Raw genomic sequence first — 17,221 nt, 5'->3', positions numbered from 1 at the left:
ATTTCGGTGATACAATTTTAGTAATAACAGATTTTCAAGAGTTCGTTCCAGTGACTCGATTAATTTTTTGGTTGATCGCGTCGAGAACATTAAGTTAGCTTAAATATCTCTTTTGATCCCACCACGTAACACAAGGGGATTCTTTTGAGAAATAGAAGATTTGAATCTCTAAAAAACCAAGTTAATCCAAACACAGGGTGTGTGGTATTGTGACTAGAGTCTTTTTTTCTGGACTTATCTTTTATTCAAAAGAGTCACGCGGGTAATCTAAATATCAAGAGAATCGCAGCATCCGCTGCTTGTCTAAATTACAATGATTGTTCATAAGTAAAATAATTTCTGGAATCGGAAATAACGTGAAAAATATACATTAATCTGCCAGAACTTTCGTCTCAAGTTTATCAATTATTAAAGAACTTAGCAATGGATATAGCTTAAAATAATTTTCAGATAAAATTTATATCTGACAGGTTCTCATGAATTTTGAAGATTGATTCGTGTATTTAAGGCAAATTCAACTAAAATGAAAATGACACTGTTAATAAATACTCGATAAGAAAAATAACTTTGATACAGAAAATCTATAATTCTGCAATATCCTTTCTTCGACTAATCCAATGGTTTCCTCAAGCTTAATTCAAATCTCAATTAAATTATACCAAGTTAATCACCAGTAAAACTCCACACCAATTATTTTATTGGAGCATAAAAAAAAATATCGAAAAATATAAAACCTTAAGTAACTTTATACGCGCTTTACACAAAATACGTTGATATTTGTAACAAGATCGAATGAATTTCTTCAGGGGAATAGATTGGATTTTATGTAAATTTTATGGTGGGAGGTCGAAGGTTCGTTTGATGTTGAAGAGAAGGGGGAGGGGAGGTAGAGTGGGGGTAGAGAGACCGGGCCTCGCCGGGGCCATACAGTGAAGGGCCCGGGGAACCTACCTGACCTGGCCTGGCCGGTTTCCGGTGGAGAATCGTCGGGGGACGCGCCAAGAGATGCTCGGCTCGGCTCGCGTGTGCCCTGACGCGAAAAGCCGGTTAGTCGGTCTCGATCCGCCGCGCAGTTCACTTCGTTTCTGTTTCTACGCTAACAGTAATCCTTCTACCATTACTACCCCAATTCCCCATTAATATACATCATTAAAAAAACGTTAATCACGCTTGAATTTTCCTCCAGCAATACATTGAAAATTTGTTCCTCCATTAAAAATTCTCCAATTTCTTCTCGAGTTTCAATAAAATTTCCTCGCTTATCATAACAGTTTTTCTGCTTGGAAAAGAGTGTAAAGTGAGCAGGAATTTATAAATCTCATTTGTGGACCTGCGCACTGGCGATAGGTACGTTTCACTCAAACTTACAATACAACGTGTTCTACTAATTTATACCCGTCAAGGTTGCTCCATTTTATTTTATTAACAAACATTTTTCTCTTTCAATAAAATATTTTCCTCAAAATTTTTACGTGTCAACAATGAGAGTTTCAGGATTTTTCTCGACGAGCGTTTATTGACATGCGCAGTTACAAAGTACGAGTTTGTTTTGGAAACGTAATTCTGGCAAGTGTTCTTTCACGAAACTAGCAATCAGTCGTTAAGAATGATTCGTCGATATTTTAAAGGATTAGTGCTCGTGCTACAACCGTAGATTTGAATGTTTGAACAATCGTGGAGTTATGTAAACATAGAAAGTTGAATTTTTGTTATTACTAAAATATCGTGTGTGGGATTTGGCGGAGCTATTGAATTATCAATGGGATAATTATTGCTTAGATTAGAGAAGTGACGTCAGATCTGTGTGTGTGTATCATATAGGTACATACATATATATACATAGGATATAGAAGGTTTTACCGAGGGATCCCTCACGAAATGGCTTGGTCATCGGCCTACGCGATTAAGATTAAGTGTTTTTTAGTGCGTGAGATTTTTTAAGAGGCCTCCACTATCCTTCGATATAACTATAAGCATCGTAATTATTATCATATTATAATAGTTGTTGTTATTGCACCTCATGCGCGGAGATTAATAATCGAGCGCGTGTATGAATTTTAATCATTCGCGATATAATTACAACGTTGAATACGCGCAAAATTCTCTCAACGCTTGTTCAACACCGACTACACAGCGTTTTATCGATAAACGTTCTGCATTTTGAATTATAGCATTTGCGAAAACAAACCAGAACTCAGTTACCCAAAAATCCATCGAAGAATCTTATTAAACCTCAAAAACTGTACAATTTGAAACAAGGATGAATTTATAAGTACATTGGTATCTGAGTGAAGAAACTAAAGGAAAGAAAAAACAAAAGACTGACAAATCAAATTATAGAGGATATAATTAAAATCTGGTTAATAATTGAACTTTTATAATTTATAGAAAAAAGAAAAGAAAAAGAAAAAATGAGAAGAATGCAGAGTGAGTGTCGTGTGCCCGAGTCAGTGGTAACATCGGAGGATGGTTCGGGGGCAGGAGCTATTACTGGTGGTACCACAAGAAAAGCGAGTCCTGCAGCAGAAGTGACGAAACGTCGTATGTACGGTCGAAGTTTGGAGACGAGGGACGAGTTGGCAGAATTGGAAAGTGAATTACGTCGAGCTTATTGCATGAAAGCTCTGCAAGCACAAATGGCTGGTCGCGAGGCTGAAAGAATGGCGGAGGAGCTTGAGAGACGAAGAATTGCGGAGGAAATAAAAATAGCGGAAGCGGTGACCTTGGAGGAGGAGGAGGGTCGAAGGATGGAGGATCAGGAAAAGTGCGAGCGTTACAGGCGAGAATTGGAGGATCAAATGAAATGGAGGAAGGAGGAGAAGAGGAAATTGGAGGAGGAGGCTAAGAAAGAGAGGAAGGTCCTTGAAGAGGTCGACAGGATCGTGGAGGAAGAGGAGCGAAAGAAAATATTGCAGAGGAAGAAAGAACTGGCTGATAGGATTCAGAGGGAGAGGGTTGTCTTTGAAGAGATGAGGGAGATCAGGAAACGGATTGATCTTGAGGAGGAGGAGAGGAGGGTCCTGAAGGACCTCGAGTACAATGTCGAAATTGAGAAAAGAAGCCTGGAGCTGCAGAGAATGCGATCGGAGTTTAGCCAGAAGAAGCAGAAGTTTATCGAGAGAATTGCGAAGGCTATTCTGGACGTTGAGAGGAAGAAAGTGGAGAGGGAAAATTTGTTGACTGAAATAGTTGCCGAAGAGATGAAGAGGGAATGGGCGATTCGGGAGGAGGAGGAGAGATTACGGAGGATCAGGATGGTGGAGGAATTGGCGACGGGTTTGCAGGAACAAATTGTGTTTACCGAGCAATGTAAGATGACTTTTGTGAGGGAGGACAAGCTTTTTGCCGAGGAGATAATGAAGAGGGTCATGGATGACGAGAGGACGGCTAAATTAACAAGCGAGGCGATGAGGAGGGCTCGATTGGAGTATCGCCGAGACTTGAATAGGCTCGTGGAGGAACGCAGGAAAATACGGGAGCGAGAAATTCTGAGAATCGAGGATGCTGTCAAGCAGGAAGAGGAAATGGAGAGGTCCAGATTGGACAGGATCAAAGACGATAGGAAACGTTTGCTGGCCGAGCACGCGACTAATATCGCTCAATTCCTCAGGAAATCAGCTTTGTCCGAGGAAGAACGATCGATCATCCGTGAAACTGTGCAGCCTATGGATAAAACTAACGAGGAAACTGGCGAAAATTCGCTGCGATGACTTTCCTTCGAAATGAGGATCGTTATAATGGAATTCCTGCTGATAAGAGATTACGGAGTATGGATTTAAGAAACTTTGGATTCTTCGGCTTTTCTCCTCAAAGCGTGAGGAGTAAAGGTGAACGGGGTTAACATTGAATTTCAGATTAGTTCTGGTAGGACTTTGAGGGATAAAGTCATTTACGAGCGACACCGAACGTGTCTCATTGGTCCTTAACGATTGGATTCAAACGTGGATACCCCTACACGTATACATATACACATACGAGTGCTTAATTAATACTAAGAAGATCCAAAGGGACATTCTCTGCCAGAGTTAGAGACACTTCGATAGTCGTCGTTAAATTCTAAGCGAGGAAGGCTCTCTCGTTATACGATCGTTTTAATTAGCCTTTGCCCATTAACATCCATAATCACCATAAGCTGCTCCCCCCTCTCAACGTCCATCGAGAGTTCACGCGTAAAATAATAATTAATGTTCTGCCAGTTTTCTTTGCGAGTTATTAAACATTGTTAAGCAAACTCTTGTACATCTCTGTATTTTCTATCATTAATGTAATAAACGAATGGTGAAACTTTAATTGGGTTTGTTGTATTGTCAATTGACGCGAAAAGAAACAATGCTTGTATCTTGGCTCGTTATCGAGACGCTGTTGTTGATTCGAGCATGCTGCAACATTGGGTGCATCCTAGCGAAAAGATTGTGAACGTTTCTCGAACGTGTCAGGAACGCCTACAACACCTGCCGACAGGTGTTAGCTAGTTCTCCACTCGTTTCAAGATTTCCCATGCGAGACTCTGTAGTCCCGCTTCGTGGAATCTCTTCGTTTCCGGTTTCGACTCCCTCTATCCGCGTAAAGTCCAACGTGAAACTCCGTATAACGTCCTTGGGATATCACTCCGGCTCTCTTTAAACGTTTCTGCCATCTTTCCTCAAATTACGTTTTTCATTGGCTAATCCTGTCGCTTGCCTTGTTATTAGAATCGAAGGATACATTTACTGGCAATTTCGCCTTGGATCCCATTTACGATTTTCCGCTAAATTTCAAACTTTCAGCTTCGATAGTTGCTGCAACTCTCGGATCGTTACTCAATTGTATCACTAGGGAGTATTTGCTTTCCGAATTGAGTGTGTTTACTTAATCTTGTAGGATAACTTTGCTCCTCAGTTTAGTTAATATCTCCCAATCTCGGAACGCCGATTCCAAGGCTTCACTCATCCATATAAAATTCTACAAAAGGACATTTTTTATTAACAAAGAATATTCGTGCGATTTTCATAGGGTATAATAAAACTGTTCCCCATTTAATACGATCCATGGATCATGACTGGTTCTATTCAGTGCTATAACTTAAGCTTTGGTTCTTTATAATGCAAACGTTCTCAATTATTCGTTTTCCATTCCGCATCTCGTGAACAGGATATACATAGAAAATTTATTAAATCTGAGTACAACATAGCAATCTTTACTTATGTTCTTCCGAATACTATCGTGTTTCTTGATCAAAACATTTCAATTATTTCACAATAACTTAATAAAAACAATCTGGTTTGTTACAACATAACATATATACCTATAATCCCACTAAAGAGAATCGTTTGGAAAAGAAAAGTGAGTGAAGTGATGAAATTCACGCCTGATAATCCAGTTAGAGTTACAAAGCGTCGTAAAAGAAACGGTGATCGGGGTTCCCGTTGGAGGAACAATCAGGAATCAGCTGGAATTTTTAAATCCTTATGGTTTTTGTCCTTGAAGCGCAGCGACGAGATAATTGCAGAGTGTATAAATAAAATATATTCTCCGTTGGAGGTGAATGGAGATTGTTGGTTGAAGTTGGTCGTTGGTTTACGAAATACTCGAGGAAAGTTGAAGCAGTCGAGTGCCTGACGATGTATTCCATTATACAAAGTGTCGGTAAACGCAACAATTTTAACTTACGGTACCAACTAATTCCGGAGTACCCAAGTGTATCAGTATCACGTATGCGTTTCCTCGTCGAGAAAAATGTTCTTCTACCACTTAAAACGGTTCGCAATCCACTCGATTTTATTCATTTTCCTTCGGACTTTCAGCAACCCGTCGTTTTTGCTCCTTCCGTCAATCAAGGATACTCTCTCGCAACTTTTTTCCTTATCCTTGCGTATCCAAAAAAACTCATCGTAAAAAGATCCATCGTAAAATTGTCTACAGCTGTTGGGGGCTTTGAAAAAAACTTGTAAAAAGGCAAAACGATGTAACTATGTCGATAATTATTATAATATCGAAGGAAGTGATCCTGGTTGCAAGTCTGAATAATTATTGAGAATTTCCATTTTTCGTTGAGGAAAAATTCCACTTGTTTTTATCCATACGAAACCAAAGGAGACTTTTGGAGATTGCGAAGGTTGCATAAAATATAGGTATCATCCCGTAAATTTGCCCAACGTTGCTTTCCAGTTTTGAAACGTGAGAAAAAGGATGTTTAGCTAAAACGGATGAACGCGAGACGAGCGAATGGTTGAAAGCAAGCACGCAGGTGTTTCGTGTGTCATTCGCAAATATTTCATGGCTTGCTAAATTTTTACGTTTTCACCCAAGCTTTCTCGCATATCCCAAAAGACACTTGCTACATTGTATATCTTATTAAAGTACGAATATTAATAAATTTCCACTAACTTATAACATATACAAGTTTCCTCGATGAAGATAATACGATTCAAATGTACATACAAAATTTGGTTTATCTTTGTATCCGAAAGAAACATAAATTAATTCTACAAGACCATTTTGATAGCAATTCAAAAGATGCTTCAAAAAGGTTTCGTGTAAAAACTTAATATCTCTTACAGTTACAAAGTTAAGTAGAATTTCAAACCAACAATCTAAATCGTTTTACCTGGTGCACCCTGTATATATTTATTTTCAGAAAGAAAATTGCAGAAAATTCATCGATCGCGTGATTAAGAAGGAAAATGGATATTTGATTTATGATACATACAACTTTAATTCGCAAGACTGGGTTTAAATCACGCTACTTCTTCGTGTTCGGCATTAACGAGATGAAGACGTACAAGAGAGAAAAAAGAGAAATAAGAAGAGTATAAGAACGAGGGCCTCATACAGAAATTACACGGTAAAAGAAAGCGACTAATTCGTGATTTTATTGCTTTCTTTGGGTAATTTGGTAACAAGAAAGAGGATTTTCTTAAGCTGCTATTAGCCGCATTCCAGGAGAGTACGAGGATCCTTTTGGCTTAGAGGATTACTGGAATATTTATAGTGCAAGTGTAATGGAAAGTAGTCGATTGAAAAAAATCAATTGATAAATCGGTGGAGAAATAGTGTCAGTTGTAAGGACTCTGTGGTTGAAAGGAAAGAAAAATTGGTAGGAGGGGGGGGGGGGGGCAAAGTTAAAGGAGGAGAAAGGCGAGAGAAAAGAATAGTGAGAGAGACTAAAAGGGGGGAGACAACACAAAGGGAAGCCAGCTGACCGAAAAAAGAAGCAAATGTAGTGGCTCTTTAGTCACGCAATAAACTGAAATAACATCAGCAACAATAACGCTGCAATTATTATTGCGAGAGAGTCGATCTAGCGTGAGAGTGTAAACATAACCGAGAATAAGTTCCGACACGTTTGAAACGTTGAGCTGCATCGTGCTCGATATTGGGTCTTCTTGCACTGTAAACAATCGCTTTGTTTATCTCGGAGTGAACTCGCGTGCTTCCGCGCGCGCGCGCGTACGTGCTGGAAATATTTATTTTACCAAAACGAATCTTTTTTACTCGTGTAGTATTGGTTTATGTTTTTGTTTTATTGTATTACTGCTGTAAATTAAAAAAAACATGATTCTGATGTATATTTAATTATAGTAATAGATAATTCATTAATTATCGAGGTATCCCTTGAAAGATTTATTTCACAGATTAGTCCTGAATTATATTGGAATCCTTCCTACTCAATTTAACGAGATTGCTTCCTAGAAATACTTATCCAGTGGTTTTTTAGTTCATTTGTGATATTAATTAATTCTTGGATTTTTAATTTACGAAGATTCTCATATATTTTGATATTTACTTGTTAATCTTATTGCTAAATATTGGCAGCCTTTCTACTGAATCTAATGAGAATTTTTTTATAAAAATATTTATAAGGTTGTATTTTATTATTTTGCTTCATCTGTGATATTAATTATAAGATTTATAATTAACTAGTGATTTCCTATCTCTTAGCCACTTTTCAGTTCCTGTTCTATACTAGTTTGTTATCATCAACTGGATTCGTTAAAAGATTCAGAAGTGACAGGAATGAAACTGAGAGTAAAGCATTTAACTGGTTCGGTGCAGGCAGAATCTTCGAATGTCAAAAATTATGCTGAACTAAGTTCCATTTTTGCAAATATATGAAAAAAATAATAGTTGAATAATTTTAAACCGGCTCTGTAACTATATTGATAACAGTAACGCGTATTCAGTAGCTTGCAGCCTCGAAGATAGCACAGTTTCCATTAAGCCACTGCATAATCTCAGCTATCTATTTTCAGCTGGAGATAAATTAATTTAAAAATATCTGTAAAAACGTATATTTCAAAACAAATCTTAACTAATTTAACCCATCTTGAAATCTTTCAACCAATTTCATTCTTACCAAACTTTACTCACCACTAAGTATAACAAAATTAATTATTCTTTAATGAAAAATTTAAATCTCAAGATTTTGAAATTATTTTGAAAGTAATTACCGAAGACTCTACGTAGAGTATAATTTGCAAGTAAATTTTGGGATGCTGTAGCGCATTTGTGTTTACGCGATTATGCAAGAACGTAGGTACTCGAGATGTGGAACGGTGAAAGAGGGAACGGGGTTAAATTTGTAGAAGCAGGGGTGAGAAAAGTGAAGCCTGCAAGGTTTTAACGGGACGATGCAAGCTGGCAGAGGTTGAAGAATAACGGGTGCTGAAATCGAGAAGGTAGAATGTGTGACATTAAAGTGCGATACATCACTGCCAAGCATAAACGGTTATGGGAGTGAGTCCCTAATTTATGAAGGGGTCCAAAGCTCAATAGGCCACTGATGGACGGAATCATTTGCTGCGCTGCCTTCATCCTCTTCACTTCCACCACAAAATTCAACCAAACCTCTTCTCTCGACTCTTACAAAAATAATCTATAATTACATTCATTTCATGCAGAATTAATCTATGAGATATATTTAACGATATATAAGCTTTATTGCAGAAATAAATAATTTTCCAGTGATTGGAGGAATAATGAATTGAAGCGATGGAGCCAAATTGAGAATGGGGGACTATAATATAATAGAAAATGAGCGAGTGCAGAGGCTAGATGGAAAATATCAAGCATCTTGAAACTAGTTAAACTGGTTGTACACGAAACATTTTTCACTGTCAAAACGAACGCGCGTGGTAGTTTATTGTGCTGTGCTAGAGCTAGGCTCTATGCGAACACATCGTTAACACTTTTTTAACTTGGGATTTATGCCCTTGGACTGGCAACTCAGAGCTCTCTAAGGATCCAACTGCCTTCTCCTCCCCTACATAAACCCATTCACCTTTATCAGATTAAGTTCCTTTGGCAAATTCTTTTATCCCATCAGAATTATGTCACTTTTATCCCCGTAAGCAAGCAAACATTCTTCGCCAAACGTCAAATCACAGCGCGTTTCCTACGAGAATAGCTGCGCTCTGCTCAAAATACGATACCTGCGTGAATTTCAAGGGATTCGCGTGGTTTTCCAGCATCCGGTATAATTGGAAAACGATTCTCTGCTATTTCATTACACCAACTCCAGTAATTCCCAGCCAACGGCTTCCTTGCGGTCACACTTGTCGGAGTATATATTGTTTATCAGTTACGTGGCTCTGTATATTTTGTATTAATTACGTGTTTCTTATGTAGACAGTATTCATTGTAGTTATATAATTATTTCAATTAAATCAAACTTGCAGTGTTTATTAAAATTCTTTGTCTGAAATTCTGGTGTGATATTTTTTATATTAATTATGTTTTTAATGTTTTTATTTATGCCTTACGTGTTCACTAAATATCCTCAATTATATTCATTTGAATTTTGTCTCGATTTGATCGGACCAAATTAGCACAGTTCATCAAAATTCTTTAATTTGTATTTTTAAACCTGGATGTATGAAACTGATGAAAAACAGGTTTTCAATATCCGGTCGCCTCGATAGTTGAAACTTCAGAAACGGAAGCACTCGGTGTGGTTGAAGACGAGCGAGCTTAAATAATCAACGACCACAATGAAAAGAAAGCGATATAAAACGTTGAGTCAGCTTTCACTAGGGATACCAGTCGTAAAACGCGAACAATTTCGCGCGAGTGGCAATTTTATCGCGATTTTATTGCGTGGTTATACCCACCGGATCAAATTTGTAAGTGCTCGTTCTACAACGTATCTCGATTAAGAGGGTCCTTTTTTCTACGTTTTCCTTCACTTTACTGAAATTTTTACAATTTACTCAAAACTGTCGCAGAATTGTAATAAAAAATCGCAACTTTATCTCATTAGAATTTCGCCAATTTATCGCGTATTTATATATATACCCCACGAATTAAATTAGCAGAAGTTCTCAATTTAAATACAAGTTTCGATTAAAAAGTTCCTCTTTTCTACATTCCCCTCTTCATTACACCGTGAAATGCTTGATATTTACTCAAAATTCTTTTAAACTCAAGACAGAAAAAATACAAGTTGATCTGATTTGTCAGAGTGACACGTTCGATCAAACTCCCTATAGCGAAGAGTGTAGAGGGGGGGGGGGGGGGGTTGACACGATCAGTCACTCGAGCTCTAATGGAGGGGAAGCAGCTGAATTTTCGAGAAAAACGAGCGGTTCCCAAATCGTTAGAGCGTATGTCCAATATTTTTCTGCCATCAGCGGAATTTCGTATTTTACGATCGTCTCGTCAAACTCGACGTTGTTTTGACGTCACGCTTCACGAGTGACGCCTGTGCTCCGCTTGGAAATTACGGTAAATATATACAGGACGGACGAAATGAATTTTCGAGAGTGACGAAAGGATCAGCGAGCGAGCGTCGCTTCATGGGACCCTCGATCCTGCAGTTTTACCCCACGACTAGGAAATTTCGCGTTTTACGATGGAAGTATCAAAATCGACGCATGGCTGACGTTTCGTGAAAATTACGATAGATTGACAGCAGCGATGAAATCGGTTATACACGCTTCTCTTGCTGTTGTTTGACGATAAATTTTGCCAAACGGTCCAAGAGTGACCCCTGACATATGCTATCAGCTCGTATAAGTACGTTACGTTCACTCCTGTGATTCCCTGGCTGGTTGCTGAACCTAACATTAACCGCACTAATCCACTACTACATTTTCTCCATTATTGTCCAACTTTATCTATATTGACCAGCTAACGCGGCTTTTCCACGCACACGAACAGCTGACCTATCGACACAAATCCTGCTAAACACAAATTTAGCGAGAATAACAATTATTTCATTCTAATAAATCGTGGCTTCGATGGTCCAACTGAAATTATTTACTCGATATTGATAAATTTTAACTGAAATGGATTAATTTTTATTTTGATTTTTAATTCAATTATAGTTTTTTGTTAAAACTGAGTAAGTTATTCTATTGGGACTATTTAATGCTAGTATTATCCGTCATGGGAATAATTTTCTTCTGTGCCTTTGATCTAATTTATTAGAATGAACGTTGTTAATAATATTGAATAAATTATACAAAAATCCACAGTGATTTATTTACAACATTTATTATCCCTTCTTTTCGTAACTAAATTCGCTGAGAAAAAACTGGTGCTCGGTGTTTCGCTACCGAAGCTTCTATTAATTAATTGCGTCTTTATTTAACGAGTCATTTGTTGGACCCTCATTCACGCGTAAACAAGGGTCCTGTAATAAATGGAGGATCGTTTGGTGAAATAAAACGGTCCTCTTCTATTCATGGAATAATGAATATTATATTTGCGAGCCACTTTCGCGATCATCCGAGTGATGCAAAAGCTATTAGGAGACTCGAAATCACAAAAACCAAGCTTTGCTTGATAAACAGTTGTTATTAATGTGTTTGAATTAGGAAATTAGCGTTAGATGAATAATTACTGAATTTTTAAAATTATGTTTCATCGGTGTTATGCAAATATGACCACTTATGAACGTGTTTGGAAGATTTCTCACATGAAAAGCAAAAATTTGTTTGATAAATAGTAATAATTAATTTATTAAAATTAGAAAATAAATGTAAACTGAATAATTGCTGAATTATTAAAATTATATTTCACCGGAGTGATGCAAATGCGATTATACGAGGGATATGATGATGATGATGCAAACGTTATTGGGAGGCTCTCAAAATCACAAAAGGCAAGTTTTGCACGCGTCTCTAGCATCTCTGCGATCAGTTTCCGCACACCTGACGGACAGCTGTGCTCGTCACGATTTCGTCACGCTGTTTGCCCTCGCTGGACGTACTACATGTATATATATATATATATATATATGCTCACCCCTAAACCCCCTCAAGCTCTAGCAACACTTGCACATGCACCCTTGACGTATGACCCCACAGTACGCGAAATCTCCAATATATAAAATCATTTATTTACGCAATAAATAATATTCCCACGTGCATTTGTCAATTTTATAAATTCACCGTGAGAACGAAACGGAAATTATTTTAAAAATTCTAGAAGGATAAATCGATACAATTTTATTAAAAGTTACAAAATTTATCCACTAAAATTGTGTTTTATTTGTACTTTTAACATGGAATAATATATCATATATGTAAATATTTTGGCGAATTCCCTTGACGAGTGTGTATTGCTAGAAATACATACACGCATCGAGCCCTTCGATTTATTTACCCTCGAATTCTTGATTGCCCATGTGTTTGTACGTGTGTGACCCCAGGATATTACGCTCGTCAACTTATTACGCGGATGTCAAGGCTAACCAACTACCTTCTGTCGACCACGGAAAGCTGGATCAACCGAGCATACCTTCCTGAATATTATGCGATCGAATTTTTTCACCTTTTTTTTGCACCTGGACACCCTTCTCCTCCTTCCACCCTTCACGAAACACATAATTTATAAGACACGTTGAGTATCATCGTATAGTACTATATCCGTTGTGTTTATCATATATCATTAGTATATTGTATATAATACTCTTTGGAAAGTTTATGCAGTCTATTTAAATAGCGAAAAAGTAAAAAAGTATACTTTGAAAAAATTATTTGAATCAAATGAAATTTAACTCGTTATATTAATTCCGAATTAATTATAGTATGATAATTTTAATTTGAAAGAAATAATTATTTTAGTTTTGCTGTATCGATAGACAGAATGATTAAAAGAAATAATTATAAGGAAACGAGTGGTCAGGCGCCAGGAAAATGTTCTGGTAGCAAGAAAAACCTACGCTTTTTGGTATAGGATTACGAATAATATTATTAGTAACGTATTAAGCAACCGTGGACAATAGCCATGTAATTTGCATAAGTTATGCGCGAGAAAGTTTGTGTCACAATCGACTCGGTAAAAGCAAGCACATTTCTGCTTTGATATTTTGCGCGTTCCACGCATTTCCTATCTTAAACGTTTTTTTTATACTCTTTAAACTTCCGCAAATAGAATTCTATTTTAAATAACAACTAAAACTTCTTTGATAAATATTCCACTGCTTTTACCGATTATTAATTTTCACTGGACGAATCGATTTACGCAAATTCCACAAATTTAATTATAAACGACCGATTCCTAATGGTTCCGTGGTGTAGCGGTTATCACGTCTGCTTTACACGCAGAAGGTCGCCAGTTCGATCCCGGCCGGAACCACATTTTTTTTACAATTCTTTTTTTACTATCTTAATTTCAATTTTAAAGCGAATATATACAGAAATTAAATTACAATTGAAAATATTCAATCGTTTGAGATAAGTTTAATATGGTTTCAGATGAGAAGAAGCCCAGTCAATTAAAAACAACTGCGATGCTTCTGTCGATATGAACGAGAGCCGATGTTACACGAATTCGACGGTGCTCGTGGAACATCAACCATTCAATCGGAATGGAAAAGCACTTAGGTAAAACTGCACAGTTTTGTAAATATTAAATCATAAATAACAAGCGCGGGTACACGGCACGTGAATTCACGCGCGGCGTCGACATTTTGCGCGCCAAGAGATTTTTGGTGTGGCGTTTGGAGCAGACGCGACACTCACGGAACGTTTTCTGCACAATTCCATACTCTGCGCGTCTGTTCCGCAGTTCCATACGCCGCACGATTATTCCACAGCTACACAGGCCGCGCGTGTTTTGCGCGCGCCGTGCGGCGTGTACTCGCACCTTAGCAGCTCTCTTTCAGCATTCGTATAATCACTTTATAACAATTTTTGTTCGCAGGGGGTCCAAGAAGAGTGTACTTTTCTATACGACTGACTGTGGAGACGACAAAGAAGATTTAGGATTAAAACTACAGCAACGATCGGTTTCTCTGGTAATTTTAAAAATCAACACTCTGCGATTCATTAATTATAAAAGCACTTTGATAAAAGCTTAATATTCTTGTTATACAAAAGACTAGAAATTTCTAGAGAGTACAAAAATCCCTGCACTATGAAATTTATTTATACTTATATCACCCAAACACCTCGAAATCCACTACACACGAAAAAATTCAACGTTGTACGAATAGAATTTGATTTTCACTCATTTTTCTCGCTTCTCTTGGAAATTAATCGTTGAATAAATTGTCTGGTTTTTCATTGTCGTGTTTCAATAGGAATATCCAGCGAGTGTTGCCCCGCTGGTACCATGGGTGATTCAAGGTCTCCCAGTGGGCGGCCAGTGAGCGTCTTCCACTCGTGTGTTGAAATTACAGAGTTGTGATTTCCAGTTGATTCGCTCAGGGACCAATTGAAATCAATCTTATAATCCCTTCCCTCTATTTACGAGACAGAGTCTAGGAATTTTTTTTTTTTAATTTAATTTAATTGAAAGAAGCTGAGGACGAATCGCAGAGAAGAGAGAGAGAGAGAGAGAGAGAGGGAGAGTGTATTATTATTAGAGGAAAAACAGAGCGAGAGACAAAGTGGATATATCGAATAATTGTTGGAGCACGAATCGCTGGTTAATTGCAGCAATTAAATGGAGTCTCGAATTGGCGAGGATCGCGAGTGGCTTCATATCGTTAATCACTGAAGGGTCTACGCGCCTGGCGTGGGTGGCTCCACGTCTGGTTCCCTCGAGACTCCCATTGGCGTCCTGCAGGATTCATCTTCTGCAAAGAACCTTCAATTACAGCGTCGCGGACACCATCACCATTCCTTTCAATTAATCGTCTCGCCTGATACGATCGCCTAATCATAATACCCAAGTCGTCTCTTAACATTCGTTACATGGATTTTATTATTTTAAATATTAACAAAATTTTATTTAATACATTTATATTAAAATGAGACTTTTTGTGTATAATTCAAAGAACTAAAACAACGCAGAGTTTTATTTGATATTTAGAAACGTGGAAGACAAGTTTTTGTAATTAGCAATGCTTTAATTTTAATTGATCAATTGTTTAATCCCGTCGCGTCTCTACCGTATAAGCCGGGACATTATTAAAGCTGAACACCATCGACGTTTCTTTCAATTAATCGTCTCGCCAGATAAGATCGTCAGATCGTATATAATACTGAAGTCTCTTAACTTTTGTTACATGAATTCTATTATTTCAAATATTAAGAAAATACTATTCATTAAATTTATATAAAAACGAGACTGTTTATATATAATTTTAAAGTGATAGCACAATGCTGAGAGAGGCTCGTGAGAATTTCTGGAATTTGGAAGACAAATTTCAGTAATTAATAATACTTTAATTTTAATTGATAAATTGATTAATCCAGCCTGTCTCTGCAGTAGAAAGGGAGCATATTAAAGCTGATAAGATCGAAATATCCCAGAAGTCTCTGTTCGCCAGCAGGAAATCCCCGTTATAACTCCAGACCGCGTGTTATCTCCGTGATATAATTAAATTTCTCTTTTCTCCAAGAAAATTGTGTTCTCTCGCAATTTCAATTTTCTCGTGGACGACTCGAGGCTTGAGAGTGAAATTAGAAACGATGTGTGGAATTTTATTCTCCTTTTATCCAGTAAAGCTGTATAGAGCGTACGCTATCAATGAACGGGCTTGTATCAGCAAAGAAAAATTGCAATGCCGTTGGCTAATATCATCTTCCGACTCTCGTTTGTTTCTTACTGGATGGTGCTTACTCGAAAATTATCATTCTCCTTCACAGCATCTCTTCCTCTCAACTCGTGAAGCGTCTTATTCATGCCAAAGCAACTTTATATCCTCCCCTTTTCTTCCTAGCCTTCCTGGATTTATGCTCCAGCTAGAAATTTTTCTCCAAACCATAAATTGCTTTTCCCCTTGGTATTTATACTTGTGTTTTTTCTTTTCCTTGCCATTAAATTATCATTAATCCCCCCATACGTTTTTTCTTTCAAATGATATAACGGGACTAATGTTATTTACAAGTTTTTAACCAAACAAATCTGCGTAATATTTCAAAAGGACTTTCCAGGATCACTTGTCGACTTTATCCAAAGCCTGGCTTCGTAAGTCTCGCGTAAACGGCCATTGTTCCCTCGCCCCATCGATAACAACATTCTTCGCTAAAGATTCTTGCGAACCTCTCGGGAAGGAATAAAGAATTCGGAAATATTTCAAGGGCGATGGATAATCGCAATTCGCAATGAGCAGCGGAGGTCCTTCAGATCCTGATAATCCTTAACAGTCTTATTCCTATCATCGAGATTTTTTGCTATTCAGCCATCGTGCTTCCTAGTTTTACTCAAGGACCAAGCTTCTTCTTCCAAACTCTAGTTTTTTGCGATGTACCCCAAAGTCACTTGGATTTCATTTCTTATTCCAAGGACTCTTCTTCTCTCTCACTTTATGATCCAAGAGTTTTTAGAATTTTCCTTGCGATATTCAACCGTTTGGTTATTATTCTCGTTATCGATATTTTTTGCTATTCAGCCATTGATTTCCCTGTTCCATTCAAGGACGAAGCTTTTCCTTCCAAACTACCAAAGTCACTTGCATTTCAATTTTTATTCCAAAGATCCTTCCCCTGTCGCACTCCACGATCCAAGTCTCAGAAGGTTTGCTTAGAAATTGAATCCTTCGGTTGGATTCAAACTGGAGTTACTTGAAATCTACAAAAAATTAGGATTAGACAAGGTATCTGATAAGAAATTAAAAATAAGAGATTCACAGGAGAGAATAATAAACCTGTGTACACGATTTCTGAGAGGAACGTCTGGTTTTTGATGGACGTTATGAAATGCGTTGGTTTCAGTTGGGTTGTGAATAACCTACCTCAAAGTAATAATAATAATAAATCGCGTGGTGAATAGCGTAGTTTGCACGTGTTGCTTGAAATTGGCTCGTAGCACGTGATAAGCAGAGAAAGAGAGGGACAGAGAAAAGTAG

The 17,221-nt window shown here is 37.6% G+C and overlaps 2 protein-coding genes and 1 non-coding gene across 3 annotated transcripts in view; all 3 read left to right on the top strand.

The window, feature by feature from the left end:
* Nucleotides 1-1,091: 1,091 nt before the first annotated feature.
* The window catches only part of sprt (PDZ domain-containing protein sprite), a 30,880-nt gene continuing 14,750 nt past the window's right edge, over nt 1,092-17,221 (top strand). The window contains exons 1-3 of the mRNA XM_066732938.1: nt 1,092-1,347; nt 13,680-13,808; nt 14,128-14,221. Coding sequence (XP_066589035.1) covers nt 13,729-13,808; nt 14,128-14,221 — 174 coding nt within the window. The 5' untranslated portion in view covers nt 1,092-1,347; nt 13,680-13,728. The remainder of the gene's footprint in view (nt 1,348-13,679; nt 13,809-14,127; nt 14,222-17,221) is intronic.
* Nucleotides 2,412-3,710, top strand: LOC136777102 (meiosis-specific nuclear structural protein 1-like). The gene has a single exon (XM_066733172.1). It carries the CDS (start codon nt 2,412-2,414, stop codon nt 3,708-3,710), a length of 1,299 nt encoding a protein of 432 aa, XP_066589269.1.
* Nucleotides 13,488-13,560, top strand: TRNAV-UAC (transfer RNA valine (anticodon UAC)). The gene has a single exon. It is a non-coding gene; the product is annotated as a tRNA-Val (tRNA).

Source organism: Prorops nasuta, unplaced genomic scaffold (assembly GCF_024137725.1).
Source record: "Prorops nasuta isolate Cenicafe-Biocafe unplaced genomic scaffold, Cenicafe_Pnas_1.2 PNAS00010, whole genome shotgun sequence".
Classification (NCBI taxonomy): domain Eukaryota; kingdom Metazoa; phylum Arthropoda; class Insecta; order Hymenoptera; family Bethylidae; genus Prorops; species Prorops nasuta.
Note: the sequence above shows the minus strand (reverse complement) of the source record. Positions and strands in the feature narration are given on the sequence as shown.